Consider the following 18402-nt stretch of genomic DNA (forward strand, 5'->3'; position numbering starts at 1 on the left):
GAATGTGGAGTCAGGGAACAAATAGCAGAATGGATAGCTAGCTGGCTTCAAGACAGAAAGCAGAAGATGGGAAGTGGTGTTCCACAAGGATCAGTGCTGGGACCACTGTTGTTCACAATTTATATTAATGATTTAGACTTTGGAATCAGAAACACTTTCTAAATTTGCGGCGACACCAAATTGCGGATGACAGTCAATACTGAACAGCACTGCAACAAATTACAAGAAGACATTGATAAACTTGCAGAATGGGCATATAATTGGCAAATGAAATTCAACACAGATAAATGTGAGGTATTACATTTTGGTAAGAAAAATAGGAAGGTCACATATTGGCCCTGAAATTAGGATCGGGTGCTTGCCGCGCGAGCAAGCCCCCGATCTGCACTCACCCTGCGCACCGACATCTGAAGCCCGGGCCTGCTTGCATTTCCTGTCACAGGCCCGGTTCAGCTGTCGGCGCGATGTGCTTACCTGATCCAGCGGTGTAGTTAGTGCGATGTGCCGGCTGGGATCAGGTGAGCACTGTGCAGTCAATCAGGGGAGGGGAAACTCATTCATGAGTTTGATAGTAAGAGCTGTCAAACTCATGAAAAGTATGGGCTGCCAAAACACTACTTTAACTTTAAATAAAATTTTAAAAAACATCCCACTGATTATATTAACTATAAATAAGTTAAAAAAAATGTTTTAAACAATTAATCAATTTTTTGTAAAAAATAAATTTTTAAAAAATAGGTTCTAAAACTAAACTTACCTTACTGTAAATTCTTCAAAAATAACAAACCTGTGGAAAAAAAAATTCTATATTGTACTAAAAGCCCACTTACCTGTAAAACTAAATACTTACGTCTGGTTTTTCCACGCGTAAAGACCGGAGGCCTTTACACTCGGGCAACTCTGGAAAAAAAAAAGGAATTTCACTGCACACGCGCTGCCTGTGCAGTCGTGCGCGTACTGCCTCTTAACCCCTTGGGTCAGAGGACAGGAAATGCCGGTTTTCAGCGCATGCGCTGTGCATGCTGAAAACCGGCAATTCCTCCGGGCACACGCGTGAGTACCCCGTCCTTACTCACGCGTTGTGCCCGGAATTACTGGGCCATTATTTGGAAAATATGAATCTAAATGGGGTAGAGGAGCAAAGGGATCTCAGAGTACAAATACACAAATCACAAAGTATCGACACATATTAACAAGGCCATAAAAAAAGCAAACCAAGCACTAGGGTTTATTTCTAGAGGGATAGAATTGAAAAGTAGAGAAGTTATGTTAAACTTGTATAGAACCTTGTCTGATTGTCTCATGATTTGAGACAGTGGGGTGGCAATGGCAATACTGTATACAGGAAACTCTTTTTTATCCGGCACCGACGGGACCGGCCTGGTGCCGGTTGATCAAAAAGTCCGGATTACAGAGAGGTATACTTACCAAGGTACAAGAGCCCCGTACACAGCCACAGGTGCAGGAGCCCCTGTTGCACGGCCACAGGTGCAGGAACCCCGGTTACACGGCCACAGATCCAGGAACCCCAGTTACACGGCCACTAATATATAGTAAAACTTACCTGAACCTACTCCTGAATTTTGCCGGTTAAGAGAGATTTCTGGATATTTAGGTGCTGGTTAAAAGAGAGTTTCCTGTATATGCTTTTAAGTCGTTGCTGTTGTTATTGTAAAAATTGTTGTTGTTGTTGTAAAATTTGCCCACGGATGAAAAGGTTGCGCTCAAAGTAGTTCGTGGCCCGCTCAGTACAAAAAAAATTAGAGGGAACATTGCTCACAGGTTCCAAGGATTCAGGCTGCCAGTCAATGCAAGACAGTCCGGCTGAACCTGATTGTCATTCCTTCATTGTTGCTGGGTCAATATCACGGGATTCTCTATCTAACACCATCGTGGGAGTACCATCACTACAAGGACTGCAGCGGTTCAAAGAAAAGGCCATCACCACCTTGTCTGGAAAAGTGGGAATGGGCAATAACTTCAGTCTTCTCAGCAGACCCAAGCATAATTTTTTTTAAATCCAGTGTAATACAGGAAACTCTCGTTTAAACGGCACCTAAATATCCGGAATTCTCTATTAACCGGCAAAATTCTCACTCCGAAAACACTTCAATAACCGGCAATGTTGCCGAGTCCGAGTCTCCCGCGGTGGCTGAGTTAGTTAGTGGGGCTAGTTCTCCAAACTGCCACTACTCGGCTTCTTGGCGCTGTCGGAAGTCAGAACACCTCAATACCCCTGTAACAGGAGTCTGACTCTCCCACGCTGCCGGTAGTCTCTTCTGATCTGCCATTTTACAGGGATACTGTGTGTCTCCCACGTTGCTGGTAGTCACTGCATTGCATTACCCTCAACTGGCAGTACTGTACTTAATCAAGCATCTTCCACCATCCATTTAACACAACATTCTGTAGGTGAGTACCCAATTACTGCATACTGCACATTCCTTAATTTTTTTATTTTTCTTTGTTAAAAATAGCCTTGGTAGATAACCCTCTCCGTCATCCGGAATTTTTGATCAACCGGCAACACGCCGGTCCTGTCGGTGCCGAATACCAAAGAGTTTCCTGTATAAAGGATTTGAGCTTATTTAGTTGTCTTGAAGCAGTGGTTTTGGTGATAGATTCAGGGCTGTATTTCAGGGCTGTATTTCAGTTGTGCTGTATGTTGTTTTTTTGAGTTGTCAGTTTTTTTAAAGCTGTTTATCAGCTTTTCTGAGTTTCATCTATGTGATGTATTTTTTAAATTAAGATTATGTTAAGTTAAATTTAGAGTTGCTGGAGCTGACACTTGGAGCTGTGACAACAATGCTGCTTAAAATTGAAAGACATAACTCCAATGTTCCAACAACAATGTAGACGCATATTTTTAGGGGTCTGTGCATCGATGCTTCAAAGTTACATGCTTGGAGTTGGCAAAAGGTTCATGGACATCAATGTTCTGCAGCTTACCACAATAGTGTTCTCATTGTAATTGCTTCCCTTTGTATTTTAATGCTATGCCACTTAATGCGGTAAGTACATTTATGCATGACATTGAAAGAGGTTTCCATATTTCACTGTGGGCTGTGGAGAGTGGTGTGTGGAGACTGTTGTTGCACCCACTCTCCTGAAACCAGATTTTAAAACTCAGCAGTATGTTAAAAGCACCTATTTTCCACACCAGAAGGCATAGCTCAGCAAGAATTAAGAGGAACCGTTGCCTATCTGTAAACACTGGATATTTTCATTGAAAACAAATAGAAGCAGACCCCTGTCCAATGGGGGGACTTACCAAGTTGTGATCATTTTTTTTGGTGAAAGTTTGCTCTTTTTCCCCTTCATCTTTTGTCCAGCTATAGGAAATCAAGTAGTTTATAATGGGAGGGTGGTAGATGGTTTCTGGTCTGTTCCATGTGACAAGTAAAGCAGTCCTGTTCACTGGCTGCACGGTCATATTCACTGGTGGGCTGCTGCATACTGAAAAGACAAAAAAAAAACCTGTTGGACTATTGCCAAATATTCAAGTCCCAAAGCCCAAACTTTCCTTGCTTTCAGGGGGAAAAAATACATGCAGTTCATAACACTGACATACCTGACATGCAGCTTTCAGAATGGATTACATTAACCTTGAAATGATGAACTTGTTAAATCCTCCAGCTAAATATTTTTCATCACTTGCCATTTATAACAGCAATCAATATAATTTAGTGCTTAGTAGGAGGAAAGGAAACAATGTTAGACACCCACATTATAATCAACAAGTGTGTACTACATGCTCTGTATAAGAATATAAAATATTTGAAGCCCACAATTTTGTATATCAAAATAAGGGTGGGGTGTAACATGGTCTGGATTTGTTGAAAACTACTCCATTTCTATATTCTGAAGTGGTGCAGAAATGGCAGCATTCTCTAAGGGTAAAATATAGATTTTCATAATGAATTATTAAGTCACTTTGGGAGATAGGAATTAATTGGAAGAGAACGTAATACTATAAAATAACTGGCCTAGATTGTTCAATTTAACAGCCATGTGACAATTTTCACTTTGAATAAAGCACTAAAATTAAACAATCATTAAACATTTGATGTAGCAACTGTGGCAATTAGCAACTTTCATACACTGAACTACATTGCGCTTTGTTCTGGAGTTTTGAAAAAAGGGTTAAGAAAAAGTAATACTACAAGCTCATTAAAATTCCTCATTATGAATAGAACTCATGATTTAAATGGCAAGTATTCAAACAACTGCATCAAAAACAATTTAGTAACACATTTTAAATGTATAGCAACAACATTGCATGTCTGACAGATGAAAGACCTACACTATAAATCTATTTTTAAATATTTTACTGTAAATTAGTCGATCTATATATGGCTATGAACCACTAGTTAAGACGATAGTATTATATTAAAAAAGTAGATTTTCTTCCTTCCCCTCGTCAGTTCATTGCACTCATTATTTCATGGTTCAAGTGCAAGGCAGACAACCAGCTCCTCGGCCTCGGGCAATACTGTTGTAAAACCAGAGTGTGACAACACTGAGTGGTTTGCCTTCTAATTTTTTCTGCCTTCGAAGTAATTGAGTGCCTTTCTCCAAATTGAAATTGGTAACTGCATATGAGGAATCACAGGGTACCAATCTGCATCCTACTGCTCAAAGGTACATGTTCTACAAGGTCTGGAAACTCCATTCATCAACTAGTCTGAGCAAAACTACTTTGTTTTTTTCAAACTGAAAAGCAAAGCAGTTTGCCAGCTTCGAAGTGGGATTGTTCCTCCAGCTTCATTTCCCTGCCTGCTTGCTGCATCTGACAGTTTGTGACCTGTTGCAGTCCTTCCTACAAAATAAATATTTATTATTTGTGGAGCGGGGGTGGCGCAGAGGGATGCATTTTAAAAGTAAATTTGATGTAATGCTTTTTAACAAGTGAAAAGCTAAAATAGGCAACTTCAAAACGTTTCACTTTTCAAATGGTACATGCATTTTTAAACAGGTTTCAAGCTTTGATTAGTACACTGATATGCTGAGACAAAATACCATCTAACGAGAATATCTTTGTAAAAGTAAAAATACATATCAGCAAACACCCAATGTAATATAAAAACAGAAAATACAACTAGTTCATCACATCTGTAAAGAGAAAAGCCAGATTAACATTTCAGATGTAGAACCTGCAGCTCAATTGAAAAGCAAGTTAAGACTGACCCAATTGGAGGGAAACACAACACATCTTGCAACCATGAAAGAAGTTAGTAGATTAATGGTCTGCAAACTGCAGATGAGAAAAATAGGAACTTGTTAGATGATATAATAGACGATAATAACAAAATAGCAGACTTGTTAAATAAGTACTTTGTATCCATTTTCACAATGGAGGAAGAAGACAATATACCAGCAGTTCAAGGGGAGGAACTTAGTGGATTTAATACAAGTTAAAAAATATTAATGTAGAAAATAATGAGACTTAAGATAGAAGCACTCCAGGATCTGATGGTTTACACCTCAGGGTATTATTATAAATGGTGAAGAAACTGCAGATACATTAGACATAATTTTCCAAAGCGCTCTGGATTCCAGAGTGTGCTTTTGGATTGTAAAATTGCAAATTTCACTTCATTATTTAAGAAGGGAGGGAGGGAGAAACAAGAAAACTGCAGCCTTGTCAGTTTAACATCATGTGTGGGAAAATTACTGCAAGCTATCATTGGGACAGAGTGGCTGAGCACTTGGACTAGTAAGAGCTCATCAAAGAGAGGCAGCATCTCTATCTCTATCTCTATATATATAAAGCGGCTCTTCTGTCTGTCTGTCCCGATGTCTGTCCGTCTGTCCGTGTTCTATACGTTTGAAAGTTACAGAGCGTACCGACGCGCGCGTCGCCTCAAAAGAAAGCTTGCGATTCCGGACCGGTCATAGGCGTATTTACGTTTCGGCCGGACAAAAATCGCGCCCGCGGTATCCAAAAAACGTTCAGCGTTCTGCTCATTAGCATCTCATTAGCGACCGTGTGACGTCGAGGTCGACCAATCGGACGGCGGGTTCCTGGCGCGTGCCATCCTACAGTTGAGTGTCGAGTGACTCGACGATTGACCAATCCTACGCTTCGGTGACCTGACCGGTCGACCAATCGGTGCGTGTGTGGGTGGGCCTTATCCTTCTGAACCGAGGTGAGTGGCCGCCATCTTGCTTCCATTCTTTTTCCTGCTATCTGCGTCTTTCTTTTCAAATATACATTTACAGCAAAATAAAATTGAATTTATTAAATTGTTTTAAAAAAAACTTCATTCATTTGTAAATATTTTTTCTAAACTGAACATTCTTTTTCCTACCATTTCCCGTTTTTTTGTTAGGCCTGAAAGCCTGGCACTTTCTTGCCCAGCCAGGCCCAAGCTAGGGCTTCTGCTAAGCTCCTCACCCCCACCCCCCGGCACGTTACCCGGGACAACGGCGTCAGCCACGAGGGTCAGGGTGCACGCGCAGCAGGAGCAGGTGAGACGCGGCGTCGGATCTCGGCCTTGGTGAGCGGGACGGGTTACCCCGGCAACCGGCAAACTTCAAGCCGGCTCGGCCGGGGGGAGGGGGGGGGGGGCGGGGCTCGGAGTGTGGGAGGGCGGGGCTCTCAGCCCCAATCGGCGATCTGGAGGGCGGGGCTCCGGAGAGTGGGAGGGCGGGGCTCCGGAGAGTGGGACGCCGCTGCTCGGGAGGGCGGGGCTCGGGACATCGGGGGGCGGGATCTCGGCCTTGGTGAGCGGGAAGGGTTACCCCGGCAACCGGCAAACTTCAAGCCGGCTCGGCCGGGGCTCAGAGTGCGGCAGGGCGGGGCTCTCAGCCGCAATCGGCGATCTGGAGGGCGGGGCTCCGGAGAGTGGGACGCCGCTGCTCGGGTAGGCGGGGGGCGGGGCTCGGGACATCGGGGGGCGGGACATCGGGAGATCGCGGGGCGGGACATCGGGAGATCGCGGGGCCGAACTACAGATCGGGGGGGGCGGGGCTCGGGAGATCGGGGGGGCCACCCTCAGGGGGGGCGGGGCTCTGGAGATCGGGGGGGCAGGGCTCCGGAGATCGGGGGGGGCGGGGCTTGGGAGATCGGGGCTCCGGGGGGGGGCAGGGCTCGGGAGATCGGGGGGGCGGGGCTCGGGATAGCGGGCGGTGGGAGGGGCGGGGCTCGGGATATCGGGGGGGGGCGGGGATCGGGTGATTGGGGGGGGCGGGGCTCAGGGACTCTTCCCCCCTTCCCTCTCTCTCTCACACCCCCAATCTCTCTCTCTCACACTCCCAATCTCTCTCTCTCTCACTCCCTCTCTCTCTCACACTCCCAATCTTTCTCTCTCACACTCCCAATCTCTCTCTCTCACACTCCCAATCTCTCTCTCACACTCCCAATCTCTCTCTCTCACACTCCCAATCTCTCTCTCTCACACTCCCAATCTCTCTCTCTCACACTCCCAATCTCTCTCTCTCACACTCCCAATCACTCTCTCTCTCTCTCACACTCCCAATCTCTCTCTCTCACACTCCCAATCTCTCTCTCTCTCACTCCCAATCTCTCTCTCTCTCTCTCACACTCCCAGTCGCTCTCTCTTCCCCCCCAGTCGCTCTCTCTTCCCCCCCAGTCGCTCTCTCTTCCCCCCCAGTCGCTCTCTCTTCCCCCCAGTCGCTCTCTTCCCCCCAGTCGCTCTCTCTTCCCCCCAGTCGCTCTCTCTTCCCCCCCCAGTCGCTCTCTCTTCCCCCCCAGTCGCTCTCTCTTCCCCCCCAGTCGCTCTCTCTTCCCCCGCAGTCGCTCTCTCTTCCCCCCAGTCGCTCTCTCTTCCCCCCCAGTCGCTCTCTCTTCCCCCCCAGTCGCTCTATTCTTCCCCCCCAGTCGCTCTATCTTCCCCCCCGAGTCGCTCTCTTCCCCCCCCAGTCGCTCTCTCTTCCCCCCCGTCTCTCTCTCTCCCCCCTCAGTCGCACGCTCTTCCCCCCGTCTCTCTCCCCCCTCAGTCGCACTCTCTTCCCCCCCAGGTCGCTCTCTCTTCCCCCCGTCTCTCTCCCCCCTCAGTCGCACTCTCTCTCTCTCCCAGTCTCTCTCTCTCCCCCCCAGTCTCTCTCTCTCCCTCCCAGTCTCTCTCTCCCCCCAGTCGCTCTCTCTTCCCCCCAGTCGCTCTCTCTCCCCCCCAGTCGCTCTCTCTCCCCCCCAGTCGCTCTCTCTCCCCCCCCAGTCGCTCTCTCTCCCCCCCCAGTCGCTCTCTCTCCCCCCCCCAGTCGCTCTCTCTCCCCCCCCCAAGTCGCTCTCTCTTCCCCCCGTCTCTCTCCCCCCTCAGTCGCACTCTCTCTCTCTCCCAGTCTCTCTCTCTCCCCCCCAGTCTCTCTCTCTCCCTCCCAGTCTCTCTCTCCCCCCAGTCGCTCTCTCTTCCCCCCAGTCGCTCTCTCTCCCCCCCAGTCGCTCTCTCTCCCCCCCAGTCGCTCTCTCTCCCCCCCCAGTCGCTCTCTCTCCCCCCCCAGTCGCTCTCTCTCCCCCCCCAGTCGCTCTCTCTCCCCCCCCCAGTCGCTCTCTCTCCCCCCTAGTCGCTCTCTCTCTTCCCCCCAGTCGCTCTCTCTCTTCCCCCCCAGTCGCTCTCTCCCTTCCCCCCCGTCGCTCTCTCTCTTCCCCCCCAGTCGCTCTCTCTCTTCCCCCCGTCGCTCTCTCTCTTCCCCCCCAGTCGCTCTCTCTCTTCCCCCCCAGTCGCTCTCTCTCCTCCCCCCCAGTCGCTCTCTCTCCTCCCCCCCAGTCGCTCTCTCTCCCCCCCCAGTCGCTCTCTCTCCCCCCCGTCGCTCTCTCTCTTCCCCCCAGTTGCTCTCTCTTCCCCCCAGTCGCTCTCTCTCTTCCCCCCCAGTCGCTCTCTCTCTTCCCCCCCCAGTCGCTCTCTCTCTTCCCCCCCAGTCGCTCTCTCTCTTCCCCCCCAGTCGCTCTCTCTCTTCCCCTCCAGTCGCTCTCTCTCCTCCCCCCCAGTCGCTCTCTCTCCCCCCCCAGTCGCTCTCTCTCCTCCCCCCCAGTCGCTCTCTCTCCCTTCCCACCCAGTCGTTCTCTCTCCCCCACAGTCGCTCTCTCTCTTCCCCCCAGTCGCTCTCTCTTCCCCCCCAGTCGCACTCTCTCTTCCCCCCCAGTCGCTCTCTCTCTTCCCCCCCAGTCGCTCTCTCTCTTCCCCCCAGTCGCTCTCTCTCTTCCCCCCCAGTCGCTCTCTCTCTTCCCCCCAGTCGCTCTCTCTCTTCCCCCCCAGTCGCTCTCTCTCTTCCCCCCAGTCGCTCTCTCTCTTCCCCCCCAGTCGCCCTCTCTCTTCCCCCCCAGTCGCTCTCTCTCTTCCCCCCCAGTCGCTCTCTCTTCCCCCAGTCGCTCCCTCTTCCCCCCCAGTCGCTCTCTCTTCACCCCGTCTCTCTCTCTCCCCCCTCAGTCGCTCTCTCTTCCCCCCCAGTCGCTCTCTCTTCCCCCCCAGTCGCTATCTCTTCCCCCCCCAGTCGCTCTCTCTTCCCCCCCAGTCGCTCTCTCTTCCCCCCGTCGCTCTCTCTTCCCCCGTCTCTCTCTCTCCCCCCTCAGTCGCACTCTCTTCCCCCCCAGTCGCTCTCTCTTCCTCCCCAGTCGCTCTCTCTTCCCCCCCAGTCGCTCTCTCTTCCCCCCCAGTCGCTCTCTCTTCCCCCCCAGTCGCTCTCTCTTCCCCCCCAGTCGCTCTCTCTTCCCCCCCAGTCGCTCTCTCTTCCCCCCAAATCGCTCTCTCTTCCCCCCCAGTCGCTCTCTCTTCCCCCCAAATCGCTCTCTCTTCCCCCCCAGTCGCTCTCTCGTCCCCCCCAGTCGCTCTCTCTTCCCCCCCAGTCGCTCTCCCTTCCCCCGGTCGCTCTCTTCCCCCCCTCTCTCTCTCACACTCCCAATCTCTCTCTCTCACACTCCCAATCTCTCTCTCACACTCCCAATCTCTCTCTCACACTCCCAAACTCTCTCTCTCTCACTCCCAATCTCTCTCTCTCTCACGCTCCCAATCTCTCTCTCTCTCACTCCCAATCTCTCTCTCTCTCACACTCCCAATCTCTCTCTCTCACACTCCCAATCTCTCTCTCTCTCACACTCCCAATCTCTCTCTCTCTCACACTCCCAATCTCTCTCTCTCACACTCCCAATCTCTCTCTCTCACACTCCCAATCAATTTCAATTTTCAATTCAAATGCTTTATTGGCATGAAAGTTTACAGAGAGCCATATTGCCAAAGCTTACACAACAAAAAAGTACAGTTTTCCAACATTCTGTAGGTGTCAAACAATTTTGACCCTTGTTGGGTACATACAATATTACTTTTAAACAATATTAATTTAAACAGTTTTTGTACATCATTGGGTACATTCAGTATTAATTTTTTTTTTTTTTTTTTAAACAGTCCTCAGGTTGTGACATGTTGTTACACATTTGGCACCAAGGTATGGTCTGTCTCCCTCACCCAGGACTAATCTTAATTTTGACAGGTCATCCAAATCCTTGAAATCTGGGGTTGTTTGGCTGAGCTTGTTAAATAATATGTTTCTTGAATCTCTCTCTCTCTCAATCCCAGTCCAATTCCAATTCCAATTCCAATTCAAATGCTTTATTGGCATGAAAGTTTACAGAGAACCATATTGCCAAAGATTACATAGCAAAAAGGTACAGTTTTCCAACATTCTGTAGGTGTCAATCGATTTGACATTTGTTGGGTACATACAGTATTACTTTTAAACAATATTAATTTTAAACAGTCTTTCTACTTCATTTGGTACGTTCAATATTAATTTTAAACAGTCTTAATTTTAAACAGTCCTCAGGTTGTGACATGTTGTTACATATTTGGCCCCAAGGTATGGTCTGTCTCCTTCTCCCAGGACTAATCTCAATTTTGACAGGTCATCCAATTCCTTGAAATCTGGGGTTGTTTGGCTTAGCTTGTTGAATAATATGTTTCTTGATGTGTTGAATTTTTCGCATTTTAGGAGGAAATGCATTTCTGTTTCAACCTCGCCGGCCAGACATTGATCGCATATTCTATTCTCTCTAGGCTGCCAGGATTTCTTGTATCTGCCTTTTTCAATTTCCAGTTGGTGGTCGCTTAGTCTGTACCTGGTGAGGGTCTGTCTCTGTTTTGTGTCTCTGATGGTCGTGAGGTAGTCTGCCAGTTTATATTCTCTTTTTAGGGCCCGGTAACATTCTAATCTGCTTTGGCTTTCGGTTATTTTGTTCCAATGTTCCAGGTAGGTTTCTTTGCATTGTTTAATGATTTGGTTCACTCGGATTGGTGTTTGGACGGCTGTGTTGGTCTGGGGCTGGTCAGGGTCCGGCTGAGTACTTAGTTTCAGTAGCAGCTGACTCAGGGGACTCTTTTCTGGGTTTAGCTCTTGGGTCTGAAAGGCTTTGAAATGAAGGGTGTCTGGGGAGCTAGATTTGAGGTGATTTAGGAAGTTTAGTGCTCGTTTTTGGATGTTTATTATCAGTGGGTATCTGCCTAGTTCGGCTCTGCATGCATTTGTTGGCGTTTTTCTTTGGGTGCGAAGGATGCTTCGGCAGAATTCTGCACGTAGGGCTTCTATTGTGTGTTTTTCCCATTTAGTGTAGCTTTGGTGATTTAGCGGGCCCCATACTTCACTACCGTACAGTGCAATGGGCAGGATTATGCTGTCAAATATTTTGAGCCAGATTTTGATTGGGATTTGGATGTTGTAGAATTTTCTTTTTATTGCATATAGGGCTCTTCGGGCTTTTTCTTTTAGTGCATTCACTGCTATGCTGAAGCTCCCTGATGCTGTAATAGTTAGACCAAGGTAGGTGTAGCTCATGGTGTGTCCTATAGTGGTATCACTGAGGGTAAACTGGTATTTGTTTTCCTGACATCTGGGCCTTTTTTGAAAAATCATGATGTTGGTTTTCTTTAGATTTACTGTTAGAGCCCAATTTTGGCAGTATTTGTCGAGTAGGTCTAGTTGTTGCTGTAATCCCTGTTCTGTGGGAGACAGCAGAACCAGGTCGTCCGCATAGAACAGGGATTTCACTTCTCCATCCAGGAGACGGAGACCTGGTGACTCGCTTTGCTCCAGCATGTCTGCTAATTCATTTATGTATATGTTGAACAGGGTCGGGCTCAAATTGCAGCCCTGCCGGACGCCTCTTCTCTGGGTGAAGAAATTGGTGCGTTTGTCTCCAATTTTGACCCCGCATTTGTTTTTCAGATACATTGATTTAATAAGGTCATAGACTTTGCCCCCTATTCCACACTGAAGAAGTTTATAATAGAGCCCTTCGTGCCATATAGAGTCAAAGGCTTTCTTGAAGTCGATGAAACAGGCGAATATTTTCCCATTTTTTGTTTGGTGTATATGTTTTTCAATGAGGGTGTGAAGGGTATAGATATGGTCGGCGGTGCGGTGTTTTGGAAGAAAGCCTATTTGTTTTTTTCTGAGGATATTATGTTTGTTAAGAAAATCAAGTAATCTACTATTTAGAATACTGCAGAATAACTTCCCTAGACAACTGTTGACACAGATGCCGCGGTAGTTATTTGGGTCTGATTTGTTTCCACTTTTATATATGGGGGAGATTAGTCCTTGGCACCAGATATCGGGAAAACAGCCTGAACGTAATATGATGTTGAATAATTTGAGTACCGCACCCTGCATCTCCATATTGCTGAACTTGAGCATTTCATTTTTGATGTAGTCTGGGCCACAGGCTTTCTTTAGGTGGAGAGATTTTGTTTTTGTGGCCAGTTCTTTCCATGTGATTGGGGAGTCTAGAGGGTTTTGGTTGTCCTTAATTGTTGCTTCTAATGTGTGGAGTTTTTCTGTGGCCTGATGTTGACTTGGGTTTGTTTCGTTTATTGGGATGTCTTTGTAGAGGTTTTCAAAATGTGTTCTCCAGATGTCGCCATCTTGGATTGGTAATGCTTGCAATTGTGTTGTACTCAGGTTATTCCACATTTCCCAGAATTGTTTTGGATTGGTGGAGTTTTCAATTTCTTCGAGTATTTTGTGGGTATAGTTTTGTGTTTTGTTCCTAATGGTGTGTTTATATCTTTTGAGGGTTTCATTGTATCTAGTACGTAGGTCCGGATTGTTTGGTTGCCGATGCTTTTGGTTTGATATTTTTCTCAGGTCTTTTCTGGCATTTTTGCAGACGTGGTCAAACCATTTCTTATTTTTATTTTGTCTTTTGTGACGCTTCCTCTTCTGTTTCACAAGGTCGGCTTTTACAGCTGCCTCATGGAAGATCATATTTATATCCTCTATGGCCATGTTTACACCATCTCTGGTGATCTCGTATGGGTTTTCTTTAAATTTTGATATTTTACTTGTGAGATCAGGTGACTTTAGTGCTGTGATGAATTTTTCTCCACTGTCTGGGGCCCATCTGTATGTCTGGTTTATTTTATGGAGCTCACTGGGTTCTTTTTTTGTGTCTGTAGTTTGGGCAGAAAGTTTAAGGTACATATTTATTTGGTTATGGTCTGAGAGGGGGGATTGCTGCCTGACAGTGAATGAGTTGATATCGCAGGGGTCCAGGTCAGTGATTGTATAGTCCACCACACTAGACCCAAGAGTTGAGGAGTATGTGAGTCTCCCTAGGGAGTCCCCTCTGAACCTACCGTTAACTATGTACAGGCCTAAGGCTCGGCAGAGTTGCACGACCTCCCTACCGCTTTTATTTATTTCACGATCAAGGTTGTTCCGATTTGCGATGGCTGGTGTGACATCTAAAGGGGTCTGGCCAAACACATGGTTGTTTCCCTGTGGGTCTATGAAGTCAGGTTCACAACCGGTCCTTGCATTTAGGTCCCCACATATTATCACCTTTCCTTGGGCCTGGAAATGGCTGATTTCCATGTGGAGAGTATCAAATAACTCCTCTTCGAAATATGGCGATTCTATTGGAGGTATGTAGATCGCACATAAGTAAACATCTATTTTTGCTATTCCTATATTTTTATCTAGTTTTAGCCATACGTGTGATTTTCCCTGTTTTACCGGTGAGATGTGTTTGTCCAGTTCTCCCTTATACCACACCAATATTCCCCCGGAGGTTCTGCCCTTGCGTGTTTTAGTGTTCTTTACTGAGGGCACAATGATTTCATGGTACATTGGAGGACAGTGGGTCGGCACGTCCTTTTGGCACCATGTTTCTGTTAACACAATTATATCAATGTCTTTTATAGCTTTTAGGAATTCAGGGTCTGTACTCTCTCTCTCTCACACTCCCAATCTCTCTCTCTCTCACACTCCCAATCTCTCTCTCTCTCACACTCCCAATCTCTCTCTCACACTCCCAGTCTCTCTCTGACACTCCCAGTCTCTCTCTCTCACACTCCCAATCTCTCTCTCTCTCACTCCCAATCTCTCTCTCTCTCTCTCTCTCACACTCCCAATCTCTCTCTCTCTCACACTCCCAATCTCTCTCTCTCTCACACTCCCAATCTCTCTCTCTCTCTCTCACACTCCCAATCTCTCTCTCTCTCACACTCCCAATCTTTCTCTCTCTCTCTCACTCCCAGTCTCTCTCAGTTCAGTTCAGTTCAGTTCAAATGCTTTATTGGCATGAAAGTTTACAGAGAACCATATTGCCAAAGCTTACATAGCAAAAAGGTACAGTTTTCCAACATTCTGTAGGTGTCAATCGATTTGACATTTGTTGGGTCCATACAATATTACTTTTAAACAATATTAATTTTAAACAGTCTTTCTACTTCATTTGGTACGTTCAATATTAATTTTAAACAGTCTTACTTTTAAACAGTCCTCAGGTTGTGACATGTTGTTACATATTTGGCCCCAAGGTATGGTCTGTCTCCTTCTCCTAGGACTAATCTCAATTTTGACAGATCATCCAATTCCTTGAAATCTGGGGTTGTTTGGCTTAGCTTGTTGAATAATATGTTTCTTGATGTGTTGAATTTTTCGCATTTTAGGAGGAAATGCATTTCTGTTTCAACCTCGCCGGCCAGACATTGATCGCATATTCTATTCTCTCTAGGCTGCCAGGATTTCTTGTATCTGCCTTTTTCAATTTCCAGTTGGTGGTCGCTTAGTCTGTACCTGGTGAGGGTCTGTCTCTGTTTTGTGTCTCTGATGGTCGTGAGGTAGTCTGCCAGTTTATATTCTCTTTTTAGGGCCCGGTAACATTCTAATCTGCTTTGGCTTTCGGTTATTTTGTTCCAATGTTCCAGGTAGGTTTCTTTGCATTGTTTAATGATTTGGTTCACTCGGATTGGTGTTTGGACAGCTGTGTTGGTCTGGGGCTGGTCAGGGTCCGGCTGAGTACTTAGTTTCAGTAGCAGCTGACTCAGGGGACTCTTTTCTGGGTTTAGCTCTTGGGTCTGAAAGGCTTTGAAATGAAGGGTGTCTGGGGAGCTAGATTTGAGGTGATTTAGGAAGTTTAGTGCTCGTTTTTGGATGTTTATTATCAGTGGGTATCTGCCTAGTTCGGCTCTGCATGCATTTGTTGGCGTTTTTCTTTGGGTGCGAAGGATGCTTCGGCAGAATTCTGCACGTAGGGCTTCTATTGTGTGTTTTTCCCATTTAGTGTAGCTTTGGTGATTTAGCGGGCCCCATACTTCACTACCGTACAGTGCAATGGGCAGGATTATGCTGTCAAATATTTTGAGCCAGATTTTGATTGGGATTTGGATGTTGTAGAATTTTCTTTTTATTGCATATAGGGCTCTTCGGGCTTTTTCTTTTAGTGCATTCACTGCTATGCTGAAGCTCCCTGATGCTGTAATAGTTAGACCAAGGTAGGTGTAGCTCATAGTGTGTCCTATAGTGGTATCACTGAGGGTAAACTGGTATTTGTTTTCCTGACATCTGGGTCTTTTCTGAAAAATCATGATGTTGGTTTTCTTTAGATTTACTGTTAGAGCCCAATTTTGGCAGTATTTGTCGAGTAGGTCTAGTTGTTGCTGTAATCCCTGTTCTGTGGGAGACAGCAGAACCAGGTCGTCCGCATAGAACAGGGACTTCACTTCTCCATCCAGGAGACGGAGACCTGGTGACTCGCTTTGCTCCAGCATGTCTGCTAATTCATTTATGTATATGTTGAACAGGGTCGGGCTCAAATTGCAGCCCTGCCGGACGCCTCTTCTCTGGGTGAAGAAATCGGTGCGTTTGTCTCCAATTTTGACCCCGCATTTGTTTTTCAGATACATTGATTTAATAAGGTCATAGACTTTGCCCCCTATTCCACACTGAAGAAGTTTATAATAGAGCCCTTCGTGCCATATAGAGTCAAAGGCTTTCTTGAAGTCGATGAAACAGGCGAATATTTTCCCATTTTTTGTTTGGTGTTTATGTTTTTCAATGAGGGCGTGAAGGGTATAGATATGGTCGGCGGTGCGGTGTTTTGGAAGAAAGCCTATTTGGTTTTTTCTGAGGATATTATGTTTGTTAAGAAAATCAAGTAATCTACTATTTAGAATACTGCAGAATAACTTCCCTAGACAACTGTTGACACAGATGCCGCGGTAGTTATTTGGGTCTGATTTGTTTCCACTTTTATATATGGGGGAGATTAGTCCTTGGCACCAGATATCGGGAAAACAGCCTGAGCGTAATATGATGTTGAATAGTTTGAGTATCGCACCCTGCATCTCCATATTGCTGAACTTTAGCATTTCATTTTTGATGTTGTCTGGGCCACAGGCTTTCTTTAGGTGGAGAGATTTTGTTTTTGTGGCCAGTTCTTTCCATGTGATTGGGGAGTCTAGAGGGTTTTGGTTGTCTTTAATTGTTGCTTCTAATGTGTGGAGTTTTTCTGTGACCTGATGTTGACTTGGGTTTGTTTTGTTTATTGGGATGTCTTTGAAGAGGTTTTCAAAATGTGTTCTCCAGATGTCGCCATCTTGGATTGGTAATGCTTGCAATTGTGTTGTACTCAGGTTATTCCACATTTCCCAGAATTGTTTTGGATTGGTGGAGTTTTCAATTTCTTCGAGTATTTTGTGGGTATAGTTTTGTGTTTTGTTCCTAATGGTGTGTTTATATCTTTTGAGGGTTTCATTGTATCTAGTACGTAGGTCCGGATTGTTTGGTTGCCGATGCTTTTGGTTTGATATTTTTCTCAGGTCTTTTCTGGCATTTTTGCATTCGTGGTCAAACCATTTCATATTTTTATTTTGTCTTTTGTGACGCTTCCTCTTCTGTTTCACGAGGTCGGCTTTTACAGCTGCCTCATGGAAGATCATATTTATATCCTCTATGGCCGTGTTTACACCATCTCTGGTGATCTCATATCGATTTTCTTTAAATTTTGAAATTTTACTTGTGAGATCAGGTGAATTTAGTGCTGTGATGAATTTATCTCCACTGTCTGGGGCCCATCTGTATGTCTGGTTTATTTTATGTAGCTTACTGTGTTCCTTTTTTGTGTCTGTAGTTTGGGCAGAAAGTTTAAGGTACACATTTATTTGGTTATGGTCTGAGAGGGGGGATTGCTGCCTGACAGTGAATGAGTTGATATCGCAGGGGTCCAGGTCAGTGATTGTATAGTCCACCACACTAGACCCAAGAGTTGAGGAGTATGTGAGTCTCCCTTGGGAGTCCCCTCTGAACCTACCATTAACTATGTACAGGCCGAAGGCTCGGCAGAGTTGCACTACCTCCCTACCGCTTTTATTTATTTCACGATCAAGGTTGTTCCGATTTGCGATGGCTGGTGTGACATCTCTCTCACTCCCAATCTCTCTCTCTCTCACACTCCCAGTCTCTCTCTCTCTCACACTCCCAATCTCTCTCTCACACTCCCAATCTCTCTCTCTCTCTCACTCCCAATCTCTCTCTCTCACACACTCCCAGTCTCTCTCTCACACTCCCAGTCTCTCTCTCTCACACTCCCAATCTCTCTCTCTCCCACTCCCAATCTCTCTCTCACACTCCCAATCTCTCTCTCTCTCTCTCTCACACTCCCAATCTCTCTCTCTCTCACACTGCCAATCTCTCTCTCTCACACTCCCAATCTCCCTCTCTCTCTCTCACACTCCCAATCTCTCTCTCTCTCACTCCCAGTCTCTCTCTCTCACTCCCAATCTCTCTCTCTCACACTCCCAGTCTCTCTCTCACGCACTCCCAGTCTCTCTCTCACACTCCCAGTCTCTCTCTCTCACACTCCCAATCTCTCTCTCTCACACTCCCAATCTCTCTCTCTCACACTCCCAATCTCTCTCTCTCACACTCCCAATCTCTCTCTCTCTCACACTCCCAGTCGCTCTCCCTTCCCCCCCAGTCGCTCTCTCTTCCCCCCCAGTAGCTCTCTCTTCCCCCACATTCGCTCTCTCTTCCCCCACAGTCGCTCTCTCTTCCCCCCCAGTCGCTCTCTCTTCCCCCCCAGTCGCTCTCTCTTCCCCCCCAGTCGCTCTCTCTTCCCCCCCCCAGTCGCTCTCTTCCCCCCCAGTCGCTCTCTCTTCCCCCCCGTCT

General features: G+C 46.5%; 1 protein-coding gene across 1 annotated transcript in view; it reads right to left on the reverse strand.

The window, feature by feature from the left end:
- Positions 1-18402, reverse strand: part of LOC147111056 (receptor-type tyrosine-protein phosphatase gamma-like) — a gene marked incomplete at its 5' end in the record, with an annotated part of 521022 nt that overhangs the window by 218545 nt on the left and 284075 nt on the right. Inside the window, one exon of the mRNA XM_085999999.1 lies at positions 3272-3456. Coding sequence (XP_085856125.1) covers positions 3272-3456 — 185 coding nt within the window. The remainder of the gene's footprint in view (positions 1-3271; positions 3457-18402) is intronic.

The sequence above is a fragment of the Somniosus microcephalus genome, chromosome 11 (assembly GCF_052327205.1).
Source record: "Somniosus microcephalus isolate GS21.2 chromosome 11, FLI_Smic_1.0, whole genome shotgun sequence".
Taxonomy (NCBI): domain Eukaryota; kingdom Metazoa; phylum Chordata; class Chondrichthyes; order Squaliformes; family Somniosidae; genus Somniosus; species Somniosus microcephalus.